The sequence below is a fragment of the Nyctereutes procyonoides genome, unplaced genomic scaffold (genome assembly GCF_905146905.1).
Source record: "Nyctereutes procyonoides isolate TBG_1078 unplaced genomic scaffold, NYPRO_anot_genome, whole genome shotgun sequence".
Classification (NCBI taxonomy): Eukaryota; Metazoa; Chordata; class Mammalia; order Carnivora; family Canidae; genus Nyctereutes; species Nyctereutes procyonoides.
This window is the reverse complement of record NW_026575045.1, coordinates 4,240,765-4,258,021: the sequence shown is the minus strand read 5'-3', so window position 1 is coordinate 4,258,021 and position 17,257 is coordinate 4,240,765. Positions and strand designations below refer to the sequence as shown.

Here is a 17,257-nt window from a genome sequence, read left to right as displayed (position 1 = left end):
GTGAGATTTTCTTACAAATAAAGAATGAAACATCCAATCAAAAGCCACAGCAGGGCAGCCCGGGTGGCTCAGCGGTTTGGCACCGCCTTCAGGTCCAGGGCGTGATCCTGGAGACCTGGGATCGAGTCCCACATCGGGCTCCCTGCACGGAGCCTGCTTCTCCCTCTGCCTGTCTCTCTCTCTCTCTCTCTCTCTCTCTCTCTCTCTCATTCTGTCTCATGAATAAATAAATAAAATCTTTAAAAAAATTAAAATTAAAAAAAGGTTTAAAAAAAAGCCACAGCATATTCATTCAGGTATGATTTATGATTCCTTTTATTGGCCGAGTCCTTTTTTTCACAAAATGTGGTGTTCAGAGCACTTGCATCAGAATTACTTTGTATTAGTTATCTATTGCTGTGTAACAGATCTTAAAATTTTGCAGCTATAACAAATTATGACATCGCAGATTCTTGGGGCAGGAGTTTGGAAGCAGTTTATCTGGGTTGTTGGAATATGGTGCACACACATGGCTGAGCTCCATTTCATGGCACATGAACCTCTCCATAGAGTTGCTTGATGTCCTCACAGTCTGTCTGCTGGACTTGGCTTGCTGGCTTTCCCTCAGAGACTGTGATTTGAAAGAGAATATCACAAAGAATGCACACTTTTTATGCCTAGGCCCAGAAATCCTATAAACAGAAGTCACAATTTCTGTCGTATTTTATTCATTAGATGCAAGATTCACCTCACACTCAACTGAAGGGGATTGGTCTCCTCCTTTTAGAGGAAAGATCTTCAAAAAGTTTATGGAAATATTTTTAATTTACCACTTCTATAATGTTTCAAAGGACAAAGTGCTGGCCCTATATTAGTCCTACTGAATCCAAGTATGTGGTGGATCCAGGAACTCTGAAAGACACTAAGCTCATTAATCAGTTCCTCTGCAGGATTGCCAGATAAAATACAGAATGGCCAGTTTATCCTATACATACTGGAGTTTAAGGACCGCTGGCTAGCCTCTCTGGCCCTTGACAGAGGTCAGAATTCGTTTCAAAAGACCCAGTAGATCTCATCTCTGCCAGGCTAAACCAGGTGCTATTTAGAAGTTTAGAAATCCTTGGAACTAGGAATTCAGTATTTTTTGTTGAAAACTGTCTTCATTCAAAAGTTTTCTCCTTAAGACTTAATTTGAAATTGGGGGTAGGGGTAACAAAGAATAGATAACTCAAGACAAGTGAAAGCATTGTTAGAAAGTAGAAGAGTCCAGTCCTTATTTGCATGGAAAGGGAGAGAAGGGAGAGGCCAAAAAGTGTCCTGGAGGCAAAGAAAAATGCCCAATCATGAGGATTAAAGAAAAATGTTAATCATGAAAGGAGGGTCTAGAATACCAGAGATCACACCTCACAGTGGAGCATCTCTGTGGAACTCCTAGAATGGCTCTCTAGGCCATTTCCTGAATGTGGATAAGGTCAAAGACTTGTGCTCCCATCTTACACTTGGCATCAGGATGGACAGTGGAGGCCCAAATGGGTAAGGAATGAATACAAGAGCCAGCTCCTAAAGAGGCCCTTGGGTCCTCCCACCTCAGACCTGGAGACAGCTCTAGGCAGTCAAAAAAAGACTCCATCTTCATAGGGTATCATCTTCCCAGCCCGCATCTGGGCTTGTGGCAGGGATGCAGAGGATGGTCAATGAAAGGCTTTGGTCTGCTAGTAATAAATAGTCACCAAAGAGTAGAACTTCTCACAGAACCTAACGTGAGGCTCTATACTGAGTACACATTCGATATATGTTGTTAACTGATTAACTTGTATGAAAATAAGACTTGGTGACAGTGTCAGCTTTGTTGGATGTCTCACTTACACACATGCCTTTTTGTTCTCTGTTGCTTGGTTACAAATAGAATACAGTGAAACCGTGAGAACACACAGTAATAAACATTCCCTTTTCTCTTATAATGATGAATTCTAGGCCTGGGGTGTGGGGAATTGGGGAATGCTAGTTTTTTTTTGTTCTTTGGGTTTTGTTTCCAGTTGATTTTCTCCTTGTACCTGTTTGTACAGCTGCTCCGGCCCCGGCCCCCACTCCAGCGCCGGTCCCAGCCCCAGCGTCAGTCCCAGCCTCGCCATCCACTGTGACTGCCAGCGCTTCCCCCAAGACCTCCGCAGGCACCACCGACCCAGAAGAGGCCACGAGGCTGCTAGCTGAGAAGAGGCGGCTGGCCCGCGAGCAGAGGGAGAAGGAGGAAAGGGAGAAGAGAGAGCAGGAAGAACTGGAAAGGTAACGCAGTGACTGCTCAGTGAGCAGTGACATCCTAGGGATCCCTTAGATCACGTGTTCAGTTTGACAGACAAAGTGGTAGTAGTGATGAAGGTGAAGGGATTAGCTGCTTCAGAATCAGGCCTCTGACCACTAAGTGGTTTTTTTTTAAACATCATATTTTCTTACTAAAATGACAGTACAACAACCTTGATAGAGAAATGTTTAAAGAAAAAAAAATCCATAATCTTACCAGTTTTCAATAATTGGCAAAGTGGGTTCTAGGTAATCCTTTCCAGTCTCCAGTGCGAGGGTTTGTTTACATACGTAAATATGTATACATGCATCTATTTATATAATTATAACCACAGTAGAGGTGTAATTGTACAGTCTGATTTTTTTTTACTGAACATATTCCTAATCTCCATATTTCCTCATTATCTTTCTAATAATCATTTTAAAGCTGCATAATAAAAGCTCCTGTTTTCTTCCAGATAGAACTCTTCAGAGGAACTTGCTGGGTGAGATAGTTAAGCACCCCAGATTGCCTGCTAGCAGGATGATAGGGACAGCTGGCTTCGTTGGCCTCCTCCTGAGGCTAATAAAACCAATGTCAAGGACATTGTTCTTCAAACAAGCAGAACTGCACTTTGAGGGAGGATTGCATCCCCACTCCCACCCCCCTCCCCCTGGACTGCTAACCGATCTTGGACACAGCTACCCTTGATCCCAGCAGGGAGCTTACATGGTCCATCTTCCTCCTGTCCTGTGACAAAACTGTGACCTTTATTAATTTACAAAGATTACCTGGGGGGGAAGGGGGTTCAGATTCATTACTAAAATGCCCCATTATGGAATTAAACAAGTCTCAGCCTTTACAGATAGTTCGTTGCACACCCTTTCACAGAACGAGCTCTCCTCAGAATATTAGTGGTTGCATTTTCCTTCCATTTACCACGAGGCAATGCAAGGCTTGGAAAACCAGGAGGAAGAACAGAGGATGGCTTCACATTTGGCCCTTGAACCACGCTGAGGGTGTCCCGTGGAGATTTTCCTGCCAGCCCTCAGAGCACACTGCCCGGGGCCCCAACCACAACTCTAGCCAATCCTCAGGGAGCACGTTTATATCTCAGCCACGTTTGTATTTTTTTCCAGACAAAAGAGAGAGGAGCTGGCGCAGAAGGTGGCGGAGGAGCGGGCGCGGCGCGAGGAGGAGTCCCGCCGGCTCGAGGCCGAGCAGGCCAGGGAGAGGGAAGAGCAGCTGCGGCGGCAGGCGGAGGAGCGGGAGCGGCGCGAGCGGGAGGACCAGGAGCGCGCCCAGAAGCAGGTGGGGGCCCCGGGCCGCGGAGGGGAAGAAGTGCCCGCGCGCGCCCCGTGCGTCCAGGCGGATGCGGGGTGCCGCAGCCCTGCTGGCCGGAGGCACAGGCCCACTTCTTATTTCCAGAAGGAAGAAGAAGCCCGCCTTCGTGAGGAAGCGGAGAAGGCTCGGCAGGAGCGGGAGAAGCACTTCCAGAGAGAAGAGCAGGAGCGCCTGGAAAGAAAAAAGGTGACGCGAGCCTCAAACAGAAGCCCGGGATGCTGTTCCCATTCTTCCCCAGCCCTGACGCCCCAGGACCAGGGACCAGGAGAGGAGCTCACTGCTCTCAGAAGGCCAATGAATGCATGCTGCCCATTCCAGATAGATCCACCAGACTAGCTCTCAGGATGCGTCATCTCCTCCAAAGAACTCAGTTTTCATAGTACGGCCCTCACCAAAAACCGTTTCTTCCACTTGGTGAGGCTTAAGTCAGTTCAGCTTGACGTGAATAATGCCTGCTAAGATGAAGCAGTGGTTGTTACACTTACCCAAAGTAACAGACGTGTTTGAGTGACCCATTTACTTAGTGGAATGTGCCAGGCTAGCCTTCTTTCCGTATCTGACTCCTTTGCTCAATTCTCCCTTTCTTGTAGCGACTTGAGGAGATTATGAAAAGAACCAGGCGAACAGAAGCTACAGATAAGGTACTGAGGTGGACATTTTAAAACAGTTCTTAGTAATTTATTTTTCCTTTACTTTCTCTTGTAACTTCAAGATTTAAAATTTTTTTTCTTTCTTTTTTTGTAGAAAACCGTGGATCAGAGAAATGGAGATATAACCAAGGGAGCTCTCACTGGAGGAACAGGTATTTACTTCAGTGAATTCAAATATATTCAAATATAGAATTTTTGGATTCACTCTCTGGAGATCAAGATATTCATTGATTGAGAAGAAAAAGTACTCATTGACTTATAGAAGCTTAGGTGTGTGTCATCTAGTCCATAGATTTTCCCCTTATGTAAAACTCTCCCATTTCTGGCAGATATTTTTTCACATTTGTTTGTACTCTAATAGTGTACTTAATATTTTAAGTCATCTTACATTACAAATATCCACATATATAGGTATATGTTTGTATATATCTGTATGTATATATAGAGATATCTGTACACATGACTAGAAGAATTTTCTTTGTGTTATAAAATTAAATTTCATTTATCATTTACTGTCTGCTAAAGTAGCATGAATTCATATTTGCTCTTAAGGGCTCTACACTTACACATTCTGACAAATTGTATTTATGACAGTTCTCACAAGAAAATTTATACCTTTTTCCCTTCTGACTTCAGAATAGAGTTTGTTGAAATTAGAAATTAGTTGAAATTTCACTAGAAACTTGTTGATGCCTATAGGCTCTGGACAGAGATAATTAATTTCTTGGTGATTTTATTTTATTTTTTTATTTCTTGTTCGCCTTAGTGTATTAGTAGCCAGATTCAATTAATATTTATTAAATGGTCTCTTTGTGTCAGGTACCTCCTGCATACCTTTTCTTCTTTAATTTCCACTGCAGCCCTGTGAGGTAGAAGTGCTTTATTTTGGAGTCAGCAAGCATTTTCAGAGACCTGTCATGTGCCAGGCCTTGTTACAGGTGCCAGGATTCAGTTTGAACAGGCCAGGCCAGGTCCCTTCCCCCCAGGAGCACTTGGATGGAGTGGCAGGCCCAGCTCATTCAGCTGGAGTCCAAGCTTATGATTCTTCTTCTGTGATCCCACATGGTCTTCATGATTGTACAGACAGGTGGTTGGTAGATACCTCATCATGCGGTCTTCCTCTTTCCTCATCTGCAATATCAATATGACAAGGCACCAGAGATCCTTCACCTTCCTTTGCTGTTTTTTTCTCTTTTAAGACTGGAATAAAGATCAAATGAAATGATTTATGTGAAAAAAATTTGTCTGTAAACTCTAGAGGTTGCCAAATGTAATATATTGGTATTTTGGGATGTGGTTTTATTTCAACAGAGGCTGTCCTAGTTTCTCTATGTCATGATTTCTTCCTAGTGGCCTTTTTGTGCTTTTTTAAAGATGCCCTAATTATATTTTTTTGGAGAATAACCCTAATGATTGCCTCTTAAGCCCATTGTATTTTTACTGGTTGTCTCCCTGAATGTTATAATACATGGAGACTTTATGTAGGCATAGCCCCCAGTGGGTCATCAGATGGAGCATTTTAGTATTTTTTTATCAGTTAAGATAGTTCATGGTGATTTGCTCTGAATCCTTCAGAAAATATTCACCATCAGCCTGATCAAGTCAGCTTACTGCTATCTTCATCAATCACTTTGGTTTCAACATTATAAACTTTTTGTTCAAAGTCAATTTAGTGCAAGTAAAAATAACAACACCGATTTCTACCGTTACATTGTGCTAGGCACTGTTCTAATAAGTATGTTGCATATGTTAATACATTTAATTCTCACCATAGTGTAGAGGGTAGGCATTCTTATTCATGAGGAAACTAAGGCACAGAAAGCTTGTGTCCTGCCCAAGGTCACACAGCTGGTAGGTAGCAGAGCCAGGACATAAATCCAGGCACTCTGGCTCTTGGGTTCGGGTTTGTTAATAGCGTAACCCTTTGTCCCATCTTCTTTAACTGTGTCCAGTGGTATCTGCACTCCCATGTGTGACAAACTCTCCAGGAAATGGAGAACCAGTGGCCAGCCCACACGTGGTTACCTCACACCAATCAGCAGTGACTGTGGAGAGGTGAGTCAAATAACTGGGCCCTTTTTACTGATACACATGAAAGCAAAGCACTAATCCCACCAGAACTTCCTGGGCCTGATGGAATTTCGGCGTTTTAATGTGAAGATTTGTTTTTATTTGGGTTCATTAATTTTTGGTAGAGCTAGTAATTCTATAGTCAGAGAAAGAGAAAATATCTTTTCTTTTTCCTTGAGTCTTTAAGTATGATGGTTAGGTTTATGTGTGCCTATTAAAGAAAATTACAGGGAAGAATTTATTTGTATATATTCAACATGATCTAGACCGTATTCTCACCCTTTAATGGCATATTTTCACTGTACATAATATTCTAGTGTATCACAGTTTTGTTCTACAGTAAAATAGTTTTTTTTAAGATTTTATTTATTTATTCATGAAAGACACAGAGAGGGAAGCAGAGACATAGGCAGAGGGAGAAGGAGGCTCCCTAATGGGAGCCTGATGTAGGACTCGATTCCGGGACACCGGAATCACGCCCTGAGCCAAAGGCAGACTTTCAACCACTGAGCCACCCAAGTATCCATACAGTAAAATAATTTAGATGCTAGTACTTCTTATATTGGTAGAAGGGCTTCTTGTTGAATAAACAGTTGCTAACAACAACCAAGAAAGAAGTGTGAGTTGCGGGGATCCCTGGGTGGCTCAGCGGTTTAGCGCCTGCCTTCGGTCCTGGGCATGATCCTGGAGTCGCGGTATCAAGTCCCGCATCAGGCTCCCTACATGGAGCCTGCTTCTCCCTCTTTCTGTTCCTGTGTCTCTGCCCCTCTCTCTGTCTGTGTCTCTCATGAATAAATAAATAAAACCTTTAACAAAACAAGTGTGGGTTGAAAAAGATTACCCTTCTCTAAAAAAAAAAAAAAAAAATTACCTTTCTCTTCCTTGGTGTTTATATTGACAGCATTGTAAGACCACTCTCAAAAATAAAAACTCAGGGTTATACTTACCTGTGCCTGAAAATCCAGTTATTAAGAACTTTTAGAAGTATTTGTAATACTGTTAAAAAATTTTCAGCTATGACTTTTTTTAATTTACTTCTTTTATGAGTTTTCCTGTGTCTACTGCCAATGTTTGCTGCCATCAGTTAATTAAAGGTCCTCAGGTTCGTTTTTTTCTTAATTTAAAAATACACACTGCACGACGTTTTATAATATTGGCAGCAGTGAAAAAGTAAATCATCCTAAGATGTCCATAAGTCATAAGACATCCATTGATAACTTTCTGGGACAGTAAAACCTTTTATTTTTCCCACTATAATACCAAAGAAAAGAATTTTCCTGAGACAGAGCTTATTCATAAGCTTTCATCTATGTTAAATAAATGTATCATTACCTAAGATATATAGTAAGTGATATTTTGTGCCTTTGGTTTGATTTTCAAAGAAAATATTCATCCCCAACTGCTATAATTAATGATATTCAATTACTTGACTTCAAAAAAAAAAGGACACTTTTATGAAAGAGTAAAAAGTATCACAGAGGGAACCCCGTTATTATAGTATGGACCAGGTTTATTAAACTACTGATAATTTTATCTGATCAATAACATTAGTTTACATTGGCTGACTTTTCTCAGTGGTAAAATCAACAAGTAATTAATCATTACCTGGAACATAATTTTACTATGTAAAATGAGATGATGAAATTCTATTTCCAATCATTTATTTCACCCGTTGCTTTTCTCTCTTTAAACTGCCTTAAAACCTCAAATCTCTTTTCATACAGCGTACCGTGAGGTCACTTGGCACTGACACAATATTTATATACTCAGTTCAAACCTAATTCATTTGTCATCAGCCCTTGCCACATAAGCTGGTACAGTACAGTCTGAAATAGTAATGCAAAATGAAGCACTAAAATCATGTAAAACTCAGCTTTATGATAGCCATGTAGATGATCAGACTATTTTATTAGAGTATTTTTTTATTTTTATCAGAATGAGAAATGAATTTGTGAGAGTTCACATAGAGAATTGTACCCCATTTTGAGAAACACAATCCATTTCTGAATGTCCCTGACCTATAGGGAATGTTTAATGTGCTGTAAGTTTGTTTCCCATTGCATGATACACAGAATTTGTGATACGTAGCCTAAGAAACTCTGCTTCCCTCAGTTATTTCCAAATTTATCTTCCTTGTATTTATCCACACCAAATCTTGAAGCAGTTTGTATCTTCACGTAGCATCATCTTTTTAGTAACAAAAAGAAGTGTTTATTTTTCTTACAGCTACCTATTTGCAGTCTCAAAGTTAGGACCCCTGGTCAGAAACTAGGTTTTAGGGAATAAGTCCTTTCTCACAATTTTCATACCATTTGTAATTTTATGAATTTAGTTTCTATTTTCTTCTGGCTTTCATCTTACAAACTGAGTGTTCCTCCTATGCCTAGTCTATCAGTCAGGGTCCAGCCAGGAGAGAGAAACCAGGCAAATTAATTTGAATAAGGAAGTTTAACATCAAGAAAAATTCATTGTTATTTGGGATGAGAATAACAGATTGCTAGTAAGAAGTAAAAATTTAAGAATACGGGATTAGCAGATATAAGGATCAGCTACCTCCCTGAGACATACCCAAGGAAGAGTCCCCTTCCCCGGGGTTTCCCTCCAGACCTTATTGGAGATGGTATGGCTATGACCCCACTAGATGGTGAAGTTTTTATGAAAGAAACTCGATGGTGGAATTTGCCAGGTATCTACCCTCTAGGATACTTAGGAAAGCTGTTCAGCAAGAGGTGTCTCAATAGAGTCACTTGACCACAAGCTGGCCCTAGAGAGGTGCCGGGGGAGCCCCTCCTGCTGCAGGGGCTGGATGCTGAGGCAGCCTCATGCCGGCACAAGCCAGATACTCAGAGCACCACGAGGGTGTGTGCAGGAGCTCGCCGAGCAAGCACAGCCAAACCAGGAAGCAAAATTTTCCTTGTGCCATGTCTCTCCAGCAGCCTTAAATGACAACACTCAAAGATTGTGCCAGCTGGCAAAGGAAAATGATTTCAAGGGCCTAGGTCCAGTTTCAGAACTGAATGACCTGTGTGGCGCCCGAGGTTTCTAGTGTTCTCAGCCTTCAGTGTGCGATGCTTTTAAAAGCCTGAAAGCGATTCTGCTTGCCCAACAGGCTCCCCACTGACAGTAGGTAGATTGAAGAGGATTGGAGTTACCAAATTATCTGGTCAGCGTTTAAAGGTACAGAGAAATAAATGAGCCTGGGCAGGATGCTTCTTACTCTGGAAACCATTTTGGGTTCTTGAGAACTAGTATCTGTAGAGGGAGGAGCCCGTAGAATGGAGGAGAATGTTTATTTGTGGAGAAGAAACTTGCTTTGAAACAAGAAACAGAGGATACAGATGAATGTGTGAGTACAAGTATGTATGGAGTATGGAGGAAGGAAGACATTATTTTAAGTTTCTCAGGTCATTCTGATATATTCTTCTACCCCCGGCAGAGAATCTGCTCTAGAAGCTAAAAACTTCTCACAGGCTGCTGTCTTACCCTGCTAATGCCCAGAAGACATTTCATGCCTGTTCATAGCCCCAGGCTAAGATCCTTCACTCTTGAGGGATTTGCAGTAATTCTGGTTTTTTATCTAGTGGTTTTCCTTCAAGTCTTTCCTTTAGTTTGCCCTAAAGGAAAAATAAGATTCCCAGGCCCCTGTCATTCAAACAGAAAGAGATGTATCACTTTTAATTTTAAAGTTACTTGCAAAAAAATTAAAAATTAAAAAATAACAACAAAGGTACTTCTTATGACATAATAATAAGCATCAAGAAAGAATAAGGTCCTGGATACAGTAAGCCATATATGGACTGTCAGATTCCCACCATGGTCCCAGCTACCTTCCCCAGGTAGATTTTTTTTTTTTTTAAGTAATCTCTGCACACAACATGGGGCTTGAACTCATGACTCTGAGTTCAAGAGTCGCATAATCCTCTCACTGAGCCAGCCAGGTGCCCCCTTACATATATTTTAGCAAGCGAAGTGCACAGTCTTCAAGACACTTGCATCCAGTTTCAGCTGCCAGAGTATAGTCAAAGAAAAAGAATTCAAAAGCTGGTGTTCTTACCCTAAGAGGACACATAGATCAGATGCATATTCCCTGACCCCAGTGACTTCAGTTTCAGTTTTATTGTTTCTTCTGGTGACAGTATCTTCTGAACATTTAATAATTGGCCATCCAAAGCATACAGCACAATTATTCCTCTAATTGCTAACAAGTAATGGGTGGAGACATCAGGTAGGAGTGGGAGGGGAAAATGAAGTCAACTATTGACTCAAGTCTGGGTTGGCATAGTATTAAAACTTGTTAGCACATGCAAGCCTGGAAGGTGAAGGCAAGTTGAGATGGCCAAGGAACAGGTCTTGAAGATGCATTCGTCTTCTTTATCTTTTGTCAGAACTTCTGAAGATCACTTCGGGATGGGAACCAGACTGTTTCTCTGGTTACAGAAAGCCCATTGGTTTTGGGAAAAAAACAGGAGGATGGGTATGGTGGCTGATGCAAGCACTTAGAACAGTGGATATCAGGCACATGTGCACGCTTGTGCCCCCCTGCATCACTACTGTGATGCCAAGCCTCCTTGGTGAAGCAGCAAAACACTATTATACTCTGTGTCTGTGTACTGTTTTTCTGTTATTCTTCACAGACTTTTACAAATATACTTTCAGTGTATTCTGCAATACTTTGTGAGGCATGTAGGACAGGTATTTTTTTTTCTAGAAGAAAAGTTTAATTAAAAATATACCAAAATATCTAAATCAAAAATGCTTGAGAATGTGTTCCACAGAATCATTATTTCTTGCCTATAGGTAAACTTATTTCCTCAACAGGGTAAAAAGAGCAGATTTCTCAAAATAAAAAGCAATGGAAAAATTGGATGTATATTAGCTTTATGGTACCATCTGGGAAGGAGACAGAAAAAGAGTTTATTTGCTAAACTTCAAGCATTTGGCATTATACCACAGACTTGATTTTCTGATCTCTAGCCTCTTACCGTAGACCTTTCTATAGTTAAACATTCAATTGATGATCAGTATGTATTAGAAGTTAAAACCTTCACAATTTTTGCTTCATATATTTAGCCTTTTCCATTTAAAAATTTTAACTAGAATTTTGTCAAATAGGGTCTTTTTTGATACATGAGCTGAGCACTGAACAAAATATGAAGCTTGCAAATATGTTTACTACTGTACTCAGATAAAGTGAATAATCTAGTATTTATTTGCATGGGCATTTTTTCTGCTGCATTATAAAGCATAATAATGAACATATAATGGGTTTTCAATTTGGTTATGGACCCTCTAAAGAGAGGAAGAAACCTAAGAGAAACTGTGGGTAGAAAATGAAGGATTTGATGGCCAATTAAATGTACCTCAAAAATAAATCCAAGATATTAAGCATGAATTAATGAGAAGGTGGGGTCAGAGGCAGATTTAAGGGGCAAAGATAAGGGTGGTCTTAAAAAATATACCTATAAAATTATGCACATGTTTTAGGAAGCCAGAGGTACCCAGGAAGGGCTAGCATTTGGATAGCCAGGTACTATACAAAATGTCATAATGAGCAGAACACAGGACCAGAGATCAGGAGATCATGCATTCAGTTTGGACTGTGTCTCAGTAGTTCTGGGACTCTACCAATTATCCCCCACACCCCTGAATTTCAGCCCCCTCATCTTTGAAATAAAGGACCTGATAAGAGCTACTGTTTTCTCAAACAAAGGCATGTGAAAATGCAGTAAAAGTTGTTAAACATGTGTTGAAAATCATCTATTCTAATGGATACATTGTTTCATTTGATAAATGTTTATAACAAAAAGAACAGATTTTTTTAAAAATAAGAATGTAAAATTGCAAATATGCCAAAATTCACCATGTTTGTGAATGATATAATCAATCAGTCTTAACATTTGATTCTAAAATTATTTGTTGTAAAAAAAAATAAAAAATAAAATTATTTGTTGTAAAATCGTTTTTGATTGTTTCAAAAATGTATTTTCTAGTTTTAATGCTAATTCCTTTCAATTTTGATTTTTCCAACCCTAGTACTCCCAACTTGGAAAAACAACCAAGTGAAAATGGAGTATCTGTGCAGAATGAAAATTTTGAGGAAATTATAAACTTACCCATTGGATCCAAACCATCTAGATTAGATGTCACCAACAGTGAAAGCCCAGAAATTCCTTTGAATCCAATTCTGGCCTTTGATGATGAAGGGACAATTGGACCCCTGCCTCAGGTAGATGGTGTTCAAACACAACAGACAGCAGGTAAGCTTGCCTCAAGCTCCCTTCAGTAACCATCACCAATATGTGACACTGCATGAGAGGATGAAACTTCTGTGGTTGACTATGGCAGCTTTGTTCTTCTAGGGACCACATGAAATAGATTGTATAAGGATTGTAGAAATTGAATTTTGAGTTGGATTGAGCAAATTCTAGGGCCTCTCCTGTTCCCACAAGTAGGTGTGCAAATCTAGTCTGTATCACCCACTTGGGGTGTCCATCCCCTTTCCTCACAGAGCAGTCCTCACTGCCAACACACTCACTGTCAGAACATGCTTCATAGGAAGACAAGTACTTCATGCCTCACCATAACGTAGGGACCATTGGGCCTCATTCCGCCTCCTGGCTTTTGTTCTGTCTTTCCCAGCTCTTCAGATATATGAAGACTGCCATCCTGTTCTCCCATTTTTCTCTTGTTCAGGTTTAGCAGCTTGGATGATGTACTCTTGTCCTTTTTAAACGTAATAAGATAGTTTGAATTTAGCTAGCGGGCCCCATATTCAGAACTAGGAGCATGTGAGCCCAGTGGTCTTCTGTCCTTTGTTGAGTGACTGTAGCTGTTGTTGAAACAACCAGCGATTCTCTCATATCGTCTCTGGGACTCACACTTGACTTGAAGTCTTTGTGCAAAAAGAACAATAGCTTTATGTGATCCAAAGAAATAAGGAGCAACATCAAAAGTTATCAACTCAAGGGTCACAGCAGCTCATCAGTCTCAAAAAATAGCTGGAATAATCTCAGCTCTGTCTCTATTCCAACCTCTTTGAATTCTGTCAAGGTAGGTCATTTTCATGTATCAACCAGTATCTCTTTATACTATTTTGAACAGAGCTGGCCAAATTCAGCATGTTTAAATGGAGCCAGTGCAGAATTATTTGTGGTCAAGTTGTTTTGTCTTTCAGATTTCCATCTGTGAACTTTGTTTAACTCATATTTTCCACTTTAACCAGCTAGAAAAGCCAATGTTGAAGCACCTAGCCAAATAAAGCTAGCCTTTTTTCCTTCTCTAATATACTGACCTTGGGAGTATAACTTGACTTTACGATTCACTTTTCTAGATTGTAAAAGGAAGCTATAGGCCCGTCCCAGGTCTGACGTTCTCTTTCTTAAGACTCTGGTAATACTGTGATGACTTGCATGTTCCTGGAAGTGCTCCTGGTGCAGCTTTCTATCTTGTCATGCCTCAGACTCACAGAGAGGCAAGGAGCATCCAGATGACTTTCTGCTTCGCATGCCAGGCCTTAACTCACCGTCTGATTTATCTGCCATTGCATTCTCCCTGCCCCTTCCCTCCTGTAACTTCTGTAGGGACATAGTCAAGTGTCTATGATCTTAAGTGGTGTAGGGGTACCTTTGGGGTCATGACTACACATTTATTTGGCCATATCTTTGGAGTCTGACACATCAGGTGCTGAGGATGTAAGACCAATGAACGTAAGTCGCTAACATCAGAGGAAAGTACAATTGGTGTGTGTCGTTGAGAAAAGTAAATGATACAGCCTAAGTTGAAGTAAAGGATGTGTTTTCCTGCTAGTGGTAGAATTCATTAAAATATAAGATTCTGATAAAATCACCTATTCTTATATAAGACATTGTATAGAAAAAGCATGGTAAAGATTTAGAAATGTAAGATATTACCACAGTATTCTTGAAATAAGATCTTAGATAAATATTAATCTGTTCTTTCTTCTGTCTCCTAATATAGAAGTTATATGAGCATTTCTTCTGAAGAACCAAAGCAGAAATTTAACAAGAATTTCTACAATTAATGGAATTTCTTCCATGCTATAAAGGAGCATCCCCTTCCTCCAGTTTTCTAAAGATTTCTTGACCATCATTTTGAAAAGACTTTATTAAAACCAGCTAAAGACAACAGACTGGATAGCTTTTCTAATAATTTTCGCCAATAGAAAAAAAGTTCCTTATTCTTCAGTACTTTAAAATGGCTTTTGCCAGTGTGCTCCTTCTTAGCAAATCAATATTTTTCTGCATTCTCTAAAAGATGAGAGCATTTGGCTATTAAAAAAAAATGGGCTGACTAGGCATGATTTTTCACATAAATATTTTGGTCTTTAAAAGCTAACATAAAATTGGCACAAAAAATTTACCTTTTACAATATAATACTTGAAAAATAAGTACCTCTTTGTTCTACCAGTAGAGTGAATAGGAGAGGAGTTTAAATTAAGCCTGTTTGTTTAAATATTACTGCAGAGAGTTCTATTTGTAGAAGCAAACTATAGGCAGATTACCAGGTTCTTGTAAATGCAATTTGTACATGGACATTCTGCAAACCCAGCTGTCACATTCTTGCATCTCTTTTTGCAAAAGTATACTAAACAGTTTTAAAATATGAAAAAAAAACATTATTTTTTCAGAGCAAGAAAATATACTGTCCTCTTAAATAATGTATTTATAAAGTTTTTCCAGATAAGCTAATCAAATAAATTAGAACAACGTAACAACATTGCAAACTTTGATTTATTAGATGGCATTCCTTATGTTACCATGAGAGAATGTTTGTGATGATTCAGGGCTATATCTGATGTCTGTATATTGCTGCTGTCCCCAGGGATGATGGGACTTACCTTTGCCTTACCTGATCACAAATTATTGGGGAGGGGGTGTTTAAAGATTTAATATTTCTTTAAATAAAAAAAGAATTTGGTTTTGCTCGTTTAAGAGCAATGAAAACATGATGGAATGTTGATTGTGTTTGGCATACGGAGCACTGTGCAGGATACCTTCATAAATGTCCTCATCTCTGCGTGGCACCCATCAGCTTTGGCTCTTCACTCTTCACTTTTGCTGCTGATCTTAGCTATGCAAACCTGCACTTTCATTTGCTCAATATAATTCGATTTTATTTTACCATTTTAGAAACTACTAATAACTAAATATTGAAGGAGAAGGGATTCTGAAGGAACACATTTATTTTTTTTGCAGAGTGTTTGAAAAGGTAAACGTCTAGCAGTATAATATGTTGGCTTTATTAAAAGAGGGATTGGTTAATCTATACTGAATGAGAAACTCATTTATTAAAATCCAAGCTATAGTAACAGCTGTAATTTGTGAAAACACTAATTTGGGGATTTTCCCTATTCTCAGTTGTCCATGTACACAGCCATATTAAAAAAATCTGTTCAACAAAGTTGTTTTATTTGTTTAAGTCGACCTAGCATGAAACACCAAATAAAATGCATTTGACATAGTTTTACTTTTAGGTTTTTCATATGTTACGACTTTACTCTGATTGAGCCTTGAGTTTTCAAATTGACCTTTATTCAATCTCAGTGACATTTCTCCAGCTTCCTCTGAACAGGAATATAGAATACGTTTATTCAAAATATAGAACAGGGACCCCTGGGTGGTTCAGTTGGTTGGGAATCTGCCTTTGGCTTAGGTCATGATCCCAGGAGACCCATGTGGCACTCCCCGCTCAGCAGGAGAGTCTGCTGCTTCCTCTGCCCTCTCCCTTGCTCGTGCTCTTTCTGTCAAACAAATAAATACAATTAAAAAATAATAATAAGGATCCCTGGGTGGCGCAGCGGTTTGGCGCCTGCCTTTGGCCCAGGGCGCGATCCTGGAGACCCGGGATCGAATCCCACGTCGGGCTTCCGGTGCATGGAGCCTGCTTCTCCCTCTACCTGTGTCTCTGCCTCTCTCTATATATGTCTCTCATGCATAAATAAATAAAATATTTAAAAATAATAATAATAATAAAATGTGGAATAATAGTTCAATTTTGGCTAGGTTTTCCTGGTTTCCTTTATATTTTTAAATTTGAGCAATGATTAACAAGCCGAAAGCCTTCTACATTATCAAGTTTTAATTTAAAATGATATAAAATTAACTTTTATTAAATATTTTATTTTATTTGAGAGAGAGCAAGAGAGAACATGAGCAGAGGGAGGAGGAGGGGGAGGATGAAGCAGACTCTCCGCTGAGCAAGGAGCAGGACATGGGGCTCCATCCCAGGACCCTGGGATCATGACTTGAGCCGAAGACAAACACTTAACTGACAGAGCCACCCAGGCGCCCCGAAAATTAACTATTTTTAAAACAACATTACCAGAGAATGACCTGGACCTTTACAATGAATGATTACTTTCTTTCCAGTCCTTAAAGGCCAATATTCACCTGCTGATCATAAAAAGATCTTTAGTAGGTACTACATCAGGGTGAGTCCTCAGGGATCAGATATGACCCTCAGCATGGAATGAGAGTGGGTGGGCTTCTAGTTTCTTTTTCACACCATCATAGACTGTCTAGGCCAATGCCGTCACCAATCATAAGTTCCTTTGGTAGAGAGTGGCCCACTTTTATTGGAAGGGGTTAAGCCATATGTCTCCTTTTGCATAAGCTCATTTCCTGGTGGCATATTACAATAAAAGCAAATCTACAACAGACTTCTCTCACATAAACAAATACTTATTATCAAGCAGGGCCTTCGGATTGGAACGCTTGGGTAAGTTCCTTCTCTGCTCATAATTCCACAAACACCTTGACTAAAAAGATTCACAGTAAAGCAGAAGCAGTGATATTCTGAAGGCAGGATTAACTACCCTGATTGAAACAGGCAATGCAGGATGCCAGGGTGGCTCAGTGGTTGAGCGCCTGCCTTTGGCTCAGGGCGTGATACTGGAGTTCCGGGATCGAGTCCCGC

The 17,257-nt window shown here is 40.0% G+C and overlaps 1 protein-coding gene across 9 annotated transcripts in view; it reads left to right on the top strand.

The window, feature by feature from the left end:
• The window catches only part of MAP7 (microtubule associated protein 7), a 172,552-nt gene extending 156,748 nt beyond the window's left edge, over positions 1-15,804 (top strand). For 5 of the 9 annotated variants that reach the window (XM_055324631.1, XM_055324635.1, XM_055324632.1 and 2 more), the window contains 7 exons: positions 2,046-2,262; positions 3,397-3,787; positions 4,192-4,242; positions 4,346-4,403; positions 6,204-6,306; positions 12,355-12,578; positions 14,299-15,804. In XM_055324631.1, the coding sequence (XP_055180606.1) occupies positions 2,046-2,262; positions 3,397-3,787; positions 4,192-4,242; positions 4,346-4,403; positions 6,204-6,306; positions 12,355-12,578; positions 14,299-14,309 (1,055 nt within the window). In that variant the 3' untranslated portion in view covers positions 14,310-15,804. Of the gene's footprint in view, positions 1-2,045; positions 2,263-3,396; positions 3,788-4,189; positions 4,243-4,345; positions 4,404-6,203; positions 6,307-12,354; positions 12,579-14,298 lie in introns of those variants that run through there. The other 4 variants (XM_055324637.1, XM_055324638.1, XM_055324634.1 and 1 more) reach the window with 2 other exon arrangements.
• The last annotated feature ends 1,453 nt before the right edge of the window (positions 15,805-17,257 follow it).